The 9,209-nt window shown below is 36.6% G+C and overlaps 1 protein-coding gene across 1 annotated transcript; it reads right to left on the bottom strand.

Annotated features, from left to right (window-relative positions):
- Nucleotides 1–405: 405 nt before the first annotated feature.
- Nucleotides 406–5,849, bottom strand: LOC131795127 (leucine-rich repeat-containing protein 59). Its single transcript, XM_059112698.2, has 7 exons — nucleotides 5,676–5,849; nucleotides 5,015–5,074; nucleotides 3,195–3,458; nucleotides 2,492–2,564; nucleotides 1,802–1,954; nucleotides 1,637–1,690; nucleotides 406–768 (listed from the first exon to the last, which is right to left on the bottom strand). The coding sequence occupies exons 1-7, from the start codon at nucleotides 5,775–5,777 to the stop codon at nucleotides 638–640; spliced, it is 837 nt and encodes a 278-aa protein (XP_058968681.1). The 5' UTR covers nucleotides 5,778–5,849; the 3' UTR covers nucleotides 406–637.
- Nucleotides 5,850–9,209: the final 3,360 nt, after the last annotated feature.

The raw sequence follows: 9,209 nt of genomic DNA, 5'->3' as shown, positions 1-9,209 counted from the left end.
GTTTAAGTATTCTCATTACCTGTTAACTGGATAATGTATGGATATTACTGGGAGAAGTTACACATTAATCACCTTTAGGAGTTTTAAGGGTTAAGGTGATTAAATCACTCACCAAATGGTGTACCTTTCTGTTTGTGTGTCTCATACCTTAATATTTTCATTAAATTCATGTTAATTGATTTCCTGGTTTATTTCAAATGTTTCAGAGAATGAAGTAAATCCCCCTTCTTTGTTTGCATTTGGGTAAACAAAGTTCTTGTGGTTGAAATTAAAGTTGAAGAATTGTTCTTGTTCCCAGAGACATTGACTGGATTACTGGGAGAGAGAGAGAAAAGACCTGGAGTGTGCATAAAATAAGCCCCCCTCCTCCCCTTCCTCCCTTCTCCTTCCCTCCCCCCCCCTCCACTTTGGCTTATCTATTTCTAACAACTACAGAAAACCACCTGCACTTTTATCACAAGAAATTGGTTATGTGATTGCTGATGACCTAAACTGCATTTTAGAACTTTCAATTAATCTTCAACTCCATAGCTTGGAAAGCATTTAAAAGCACAATATTTCAACTCTGACTCTGACCTTTCTGACCATATTGTAATTCTATTATAGTTAAACTATTCTCTGACACAATTAGGTGTTGTCAAGATGATAATGATGATAACAATTCATGGCAAGTGGCATCATGATGACAGAAGATAACAATAGCCATGGCAACACCCAGAGTAAGAAGCGTGCAAATCAATAACAGTCCCATCAACCCTCCATCTTCCTCTGCAAGAAATGGGAAAAATTATAGTAAAATTTTACATGCATCTACTGTCATTAGCCCTTTTACTCTAACGATCTGATTGATAATTCTCTCCACTAGCACCTACAATTTTTTTTTTTGTAAATTAGTTACAAGAATTTGGTGTTAGATCAAGATAATAACTTCTACCAGATAAGTTTGAGTAGTATTCTCATTACCAGTTCACTGAAATTGACTCATGTCATGAATGGTATCATATGGAGAAGTTATATGTTTATCATTTTTGAGAGTTGAAAGGTTGAAAGAATCAAACTTAGTCTTGGCCTAAGCCATGCCTTTCCATGCTGCAACTACGTAGTATGCAGAGTTCAATGTACATGTAATAACATACTGTCTCAACATTTACATGCAAAAAGTACTCTATAAGGAGACTTTAACCATGTGAAGCTTCTGCTTGTAGCTGAAACAGTTGATCCCAATAGAACATGACATTAGAATTATGAAAAAAAAAGTTACAGGAAAGGAAAGTGCTAGCACAGCCAAAGCACTTCTTCATGCCAATCTAACAATAACCTGTTCATTTGATCATTAGCCTTTGAGTCACTGGCATATATAACAACAAAAACATTCAGATTTTTGTGCCTTCAATCAGTGTCTCTCTTACTTAACCCTTTAACTCCCACGAGTGACCACGACAGAATTTCTCCTTACAATATCAATACAATATCAACCAGATAAGTAATGAGAATAAAGGAAAATATCAATTTGGGGGATAATTAGTTGATTCAATACTAAATTCTCTGAACTAAAATTATAAGAATTGTATGGTTGACAGTAAGGAGAATTACAAATTTGATCTGGGAGTTGAAGGGTTAAGATAAAAAATCCTACCTTGGGTTGGAGCCTCTGGTTTAACAGGTCTGGTTTCCATGAATTCTTCTTGAGCTAAGCAAAAAATGCAAGAAATGGTATAGTTTGGAAGGCTTTAAAATTATTCCTGTCAGTTCAAATCTATCTCATTATGATTAGTTCTATCAACAGAAAGGACTTTTGTACCTTTTATAGCCTTGTCAGTTTCTTCTGCCATCATTTTTTTCTGTCTTTCCATTGCTTCATATGCTTCTCTTTTTAGTTGTTTTTCTTGCTGTTTCTGTCTCTTTCTAAGTTGTTTTTGCTGTTGTTCTTTCTCTTTCTCAAGTGCTTTTTGCTCTACAACAAGAAGAATCCAGTGTTAACCTTTATGTCCAAACATCAACATCCATCTTTCCCACACTCATTTCCATAGAATTACATTTCCTTTGGTAATGACAAGGAGAGTTCCCTTAACAATTTAAGTTTCTCAGCTCAGCAATCATTCATTTTATTCTCATGATCTTTATGAATGATTCAGCAGTATTACTGTAGGGTCTGAAATTAGATACTGGTCTCTCTAAGGGTTTACAGAGTTAGGGTTACAATCCAATAAAATAACAGCTAAATACACAAATCACATGTTAATCACAGTTAAAACATTTTTTTGAGTATTTGAGGCCCAGTATCAATTTTTGACCCAAAAATGGTGAACTTGTTTCTGAGGATTAAAGAACTTGTGGCACAGGAGTGAGATGAAACCAGGTATCAAAAACTGTTGCATTCACAATTTGTCACCTTCCACAGTCACTCCACCAATTAAATTTGCACAAAAATACAGAAATTAATGGTTAAACTGTTGATCAATGCATCTTAAGTACAAGCATGCATGCTCACCTCTTTCTAATATTAGCCTTGCTTGGTTCTCCTGTTCCTCATTAGCAGCTAACACTTTAAGATAAGTCAGCACCTAACAATTGTTATGAGATTTGATATATATTTTAAGCAAAACTATAACAGAATTCTTACATGTAATTGTTTATCATCAGCCCAATTTGAACACCAATTAAACAATTAAAGGGACAGTTAACTTGTCATGCCTGTGTGAGACAGAATGTGTCACGTGTGTGCACTGTTGACTCCCATTTCCCCGAGTTAACTGTAGTTTTTTTTTATGAACACCTATAATTGATGTCTAAGTTTCTTTCTCAAATTTTGTCATATTCTTGTTTAATTGGTAACAGGACTTTGTGTTGTCCAATTCTGTCTGTTATTATACTTGTGATTACAGACTGACATTTGTCACTGAACTTACAGTGAAGCAGTCTTTTAACAACTTAATTCTCTAAGAAATCATGACATCATTAAATTGCTTAAGTTTGATTTAAAAAGCTGTATGTCGAACAGCAGTGTTCTTATCCAAGTGTGTTGCACCTTTTCCAAGATGCTCATCCAGTACTTTTGATACTTATCAAGACAGTTTACCCATTTGCAAGAGGAGCAGTAATCTCCTGCGTAGCATAAAAGACTTTAGACTAAGATGTGTTGTTCCCTCAAATTTGATATTAAATCAAACATAAAAAAGAGTTATTGTACTTACATTTATAGCACACTGTCTACACTCTTCTTCCTTTAAACAATTTCCAATGATGTCTGGCAATAACGTTTGCATAGGATTATTCTTTAAGTCTAACCATCTCAGCTCCCTGAGGCTTACACAACTAACTGGCAAGGAGCTCAGCTGATTACTATAGAGGTCAAGTCGCTTCAGTTGGCTAAGATTACCAAAGTCCTTTGGAAGTTCTGTGAGAGCATTCTTACTTAAGTCCAGTTGTACTAGGTGTTGTAAGGTACAAAATGCATCCTAAAAAGGTAAAGCATAACACAAAGGGAATATTGCAATTGTTTGTTGTCATAAGAAGCAATCAACATTTAAAATGAACCCCCCCACAGATGAATTGAGTTGCAGTTGAGGTACAGTGTAAGTACACAAAGTCTATACTCAAGCTGCAGCTAACAGCAGTTTCCATAGCATGGAACAACTGGATTACTACTCCCCCCTGGATGGGATACCAGTCCATCACAAGGTTGGTTCTAGTTGGATAAAATTTCATCAAGCTTCCCTGACAATTGGCAGGTTCCATTTGTAATCCTGGGTGGAGAGACGCACTGTAAAGGTAAGTTGTCTCACCTATTAATTTTTTTCTACTAGCAGTGATCTCTTTAAGAGAGCTTTAAGACTAATGGGAGCAGGGAAATTTAAAGACCTCTTGAAATTTATATTTTTGTAATAAAGAAATAATGGTTAATGTTCTTATAAAGTCTAAAAGCCACAAGCTAAATAACGATTTCTACAGCTTAAAAATATGCATGCATTTGGTATAAATTTCACAAATTCCTCATTTGCAATTTATGTTTATCTTATCAATTCTAATTCATCCTTACTCTACCCTATTCTTGCTTTTAGTCACCTCTGAAATTATTTGAGAAAAGCACATTGCAATTCTGTGACTTTAAAAAGATGCAAAAAAAACTATAACTCCAATCTCATTACACCTTGACACCACCTTTTACATCTGTCAGTGACCAATATCTCCTGTAGGTTAATTTGCACTATAAATTAAGCAAACTGCCAAGCAAAAAAGGCACTGCAATTTTAGTAAATAACCAGGGGATATATCTTTTAAGATGAAATTCTCAGGACTCCAAGCCAACAAAAAAAAAGACACATTTAACCATTTTTCTTACAATGTCAACTCACTCTATCACATAAAATTTAAACCTGCTTGCTTGTCACTGAGAGATAATCATTATTAACACTAAAACCCTTTATCAAAGAAAATTTTAGTAAAAATACTTTTAATCATACATTCAGAATTTCCTTAAAATGTGTTAGCAGCCTTCATATTCAGCTGTCATACTTAAATTGTTTAACTACCCTAACAGCATCATAAATAAAATATTATAAATAGGCCAGCATGGACTGTAAAATATACTTTATATGCAAAAAGTGCTAAATTCCCAATTTATATCTGCAGAAAGGGCTCAGCGGCAATAAATAGCATTTAAAAATCCCAAATCATTTCTGGCGCCAGGAAAGAATCTTTCGAATTCCCGACAATGAAAACAATTCCCGTTCTATTTTTCAAATAAACAGCTGGTCATTTTAATCACCGTTTGAATGCCCTGGATATGGACGCAACGTAATACCAACATCGCAGCGGATATAACTTGTGATTTTTCGAACCTCAATGGAGTCTTCGCTAGAGTACTGTATTCGTTAGCAACATTTCCTCCAAAGATTTTTTTTTTAATTTTGCAACCTACAGTGCAAATTTTATGCGTAGACGCTCGTCTCGATTATTAATTTTGTTTCTGGTTCTAAGTGCCGCATTAGAATATAGATTACAAAATTCTCACCGAGAGTATAGTTAAATTGTTACAGGATAAATCCACAATCGTCGCCCTTGGCAGAGAGGCCTATGGAGATAATACATCCACAGAAAATGAATTATTTGAGGAAAAAGATACGCAACCTATTACTCATAAAAGACAAATACGGAAACTACAAAAAAACATTATTAATACCGGATTTGCGCGCTACAAGCAAGTCGATTGAGATAGGTTTTTCAAGCAACACGTCTGTGAGAAAATCAACGCGCTCGGGAAGACTCAGTAAAAGTGGCCGAACAATTCTATCATCTCTCAGATGTGTCTTAATATGTTTTTATGCACTTAAATATCTATGAAACTATTTGACTGATATGCTAGCGACCTCCTACATACATTGTTCGTCATTTAGTACTCTATCAATTTATCTCCTAACTTGAAGATACTCGGTAATAGAGTGAGTAATGGGTTTAGAATGTATCAACCTTTTTCTCTTTAAATAAAACCCTACAGGACAAGTTTGCCGCACAAAAGGAGACTAGGAAGATAAATGCCTATTCACCCCAAAAATTAAAAGAATCAACGTTAAAAACAAATTTACAGCAGACAGTTAGCACTATAAAAATAAATGGAAATTTGCGCGTGGTCTCTGAAGTCAATGATCTTTCGATCGGAAGTTAAAAACGCTCACCATTTCTCGTATTGGTACTTTTGCCAAATTGCACAGACTCAAGTCTAGTTCCTCTCCATCTAGTTTGTCCTTGATTTCCTCCTTAGACAATTTTCTAGTCATCTTTGATAGCCTACTTCAACTATCACATCCCATACACAGCTAAGTAAAATGTACAGGGTACTCGTCATCCCAAACGAGACTGAGCCCGCTGTATCTTTATGGACAAGCGATACAAAAGAGCAGGTGGTTCCCAATCTCTTTGGAATGCCGTGCTACACGGCCATCGTCCAGCTGCACCAAGCTTCTAGATTTGGGCGGGGATCACATGGTTTTCGGGGGGAACGGAGAAGATCAGTCGTCTCTCAAGATATTACAAAGCCTTATGGGATCATGTTTCGTTCAACGCCCCTCACTCCCGCCACCCGGCGATTAACAATGACCAGTCCATTAACGAGCCTTAAAATACCCTTTCCTCCTCTTGCTTAGTTTTGATACACTTTAAATTAGACTCGAATAACAAATTGAAATTTATGTACGATATCAGTTATATAGTTTTGGCTGAGTCTTTAAAGTCTATCGTCATTCTCTTCTAAGCAACTCCCAGAGAGACAGATAAATACGGATTCATGACTTCTGTGCATTTTATTGATCAACTGTCTGACAACCAACTAACAAAAAGGAAGGAAATTTTATGTTATCATCTAAGTTGATCACGTAAATTGGCCACCGTAAAGAGTATAAAAGCTGACATTTCGAGCGTTTCGTCAGGTCAGCTTTTAGACTCTTTACAGTGGTCAATTTAAGTTTTCAAACTCAATAGAAAACATCAAATTACTTTGTTACACTCTCCCACCGACGCAGCAACACAGTTTCTTTAGTAACTTACCCCCATTATCCCTTTCGCAAAAAGGTAGACTGAACGTGAAACGAGAGTCTAAGTGGGGTAAACCGTTAGCCATAACACAGTGAAGAATATTAGCTGTTAGGCGAAAAATTTAAGAATTTTAACCGTTATAGTCGTAAAAAAAGTTAACCATAAATATTGTTCTTTTAATAACAAGGAAAAAGATTAATCGGAGACCGTGAAAAGGTCATGACTTTAAACCGTTAGCTGTAAAAGCAATAACTCCTTTGAGAATCTCTTAAACATTATCAATGCAAGGCTTCGAAAGGCTCCTTGATAAATGGTTAAATGAAGATAGAATGCAAAACCAAACAAAATTCAAAAGTAAGAATCGATAAACACCTATTTCAATATAAAATCTACTCTCAGAACTACTCTTCTTGTAGAAACAGAATAACTCGTCTACCGGATTTTTTGTGTCAAATAAGGTTTTACAAAAGGCCTCATCATATTACATTGTCAATGGCAGATAATTATAACATTTACTATAGTATGATTTTTTGGGAAACATAGCTCCTCTTGGGCAAAATCTAACAGATGTTAAACGAATGCAATAAAGGAGATAACTGCCGATCCCTAGTCCAAGGGGTGAGATGTTTGTATGAGAAAAATATTTCAATTTTCACGCAAGCTATTATTATTAAGAAAGAAAGTCCAGTCTAAGAAAGTTTTCATTAAAAAAAAAAAAGATCACATGTCCTTTTAAACAGAATGATTTCGAGAAAAGTCCACCATTGATTGTAGCAAGTATCAAAGACCAGCAGAACTGAGCACGCTGTACAGCATGGAAACTTGGCTAAGATGACTCCTGCCCGCCTCAATGTTTTACGTTTTCACATTAATACTAGCTAAAATAATCTGTCTTTTAACTGATATATGGGTTCAAAATGTATGGCTAGTTTTACATTCAAAACATCCTTAAATTCGCCAGACTTTTGATCTAGAAATATTGTATAATATGTTTAACTAGCAAATTCATTCTCTTCTCAGAATGCATCGAGAACATTCAATGGCTGAAACCTTTCGCAACTTCTTGAAAAAATTATCGGAAAATGTTTTTAAGCATTGAGCGACAGATAGTTGAGTTTACTTTGGAACGGCAAAGGGTACTATTTGTGAATGGAAAACATTAACTTGCTAAACTAATTTCTGTAGGGGCAGACGCCAAACACTTTCTCCTTTGAATCTAAATGCTGCCCTAGCTTCAGGTCTACTCTACCAAGTGGTCATGCACACTACAAAGGTGTCATTGGATGGATTTTTTTGGCCACCCTGCAATTCCGACATAGAAGTATGTTTTGAAAAATCCCTTCGCAATTGCTCGATTCATCACACCATAGATCACCGGATTGCTCCACGCAGAGATGGAAGTTGACAAACATGCTGCAATCGGATAGTTGCAACGGACGGAATGGGATATTGAAAAGCCATATTCTAATCATTGACAAACCAAATCCAAGGAAACCAGGGTGGTGCAGAATCAAACACCGTGGCAAACAGAAATCGCGACCAGGATTTTATTCTCCCTGTGCCCCACTGCAACCTGAGATATTAGCTCTTGAACGAGCAGGGGCGAAAGCATTATTGCGCCGTATTAGGACGCCGATAGACGCTTCCATAACCATACAATACTATCGACAGTGACAGGCAAACCAAAGCAGGAGTAAGTGATATTACCAAGCCTTAGCAGTCTCACTACGGAACCTGGGGCCGTTGGATTCCAGATGTAAACATATTGCGAAGAGAAAGCACGGTAAATGAAATAAAAACATTACTAACCAAACCAAAATGATCGACAGAGTCGCTTTTCTTTCTACTGAAGTAAATGGAGTACCTTTGTCGGCTTGTACAACCCGCAAAAATTTACAGCTGTTAGTATAAGGGTACAAACTGACGCTCCAATCCAGAGGAGCTGAATACAACCTACAAACTGGGCAAAATTGTAACCAAATGGCCACTTACGTAAGCCGCAGGCGATTGCTTTAAAAGGAAAAAGAAAGGTCGCTACAGTCACATCAGCCACTGCCAGAGACAGCACGTACAGGTTAGTGATATTTCGTAATCTCCTGTTCCTGTAGAGAGCGAGAAAAACGAGCAAGTTTCCAGCTAGTGCCAAAAGTGTCATGAGACCGAAATAAACTGTATGCGTGACGACGATTGTCAAACTTCGTGTATCCTCCTCTATTTGTACCATTCTTCAGTGGCACCAAAGGTTTGACAGCTGGTGACAACAAGCTATTACTAAAAATACAAGTTATAAAAAGGATCACCGCCGCCTAAAGTCTTCAAATGATAGAAGCCATTCCTGCTCCTTCGTGGACTTATCATCCCCAGATGAGAGCTAATTAGCTTCAGATTTAATCAGACTGCTCTTTTGGAAGCAATAGTTCTTCTCCCCTAAAAAAAATTGGCAGTACAGAACTTTTTCGACCAATAGGGTGCACATTCGGGCTATTTAAGTGACGATCGCGCAGCAAGCTGTTATTAGTTTGAAACTAATTCCTTCCCTAAATTGAATCAGTGACAAAGCATCTTTGATAGCTCATCTGCCTACCATTTAATTGGAACTTAACTCAATAGGCTTAATCGGTGCGTTGGTACTGCTCGTGTTAAACCGACTCTAAAACCAGTTGTCGAAGCTTTGTCAT

This window comes from Pocillopora verrucosa, chromosome 14 (genome assembly GCF_036669915.1).
Source record: "Pocillopora verrucosa isolate sample1 chromosome 14, ASM3666991v2, whole genome shotgun sequence".
In the NCBI taxonomy this organism is placed as follows: Eukaryota; Metazoa; Cnidaria; class Anthozoa; order Scleractinia; family Pocilloporidae; genus Pocillopora; species Pocillopora verrucosa.
The sequence above is the reverse complement of the archived record's forward strand: the minus strand, read 5'-3'. Positions and strand labels throughout refer to the sequence as shown.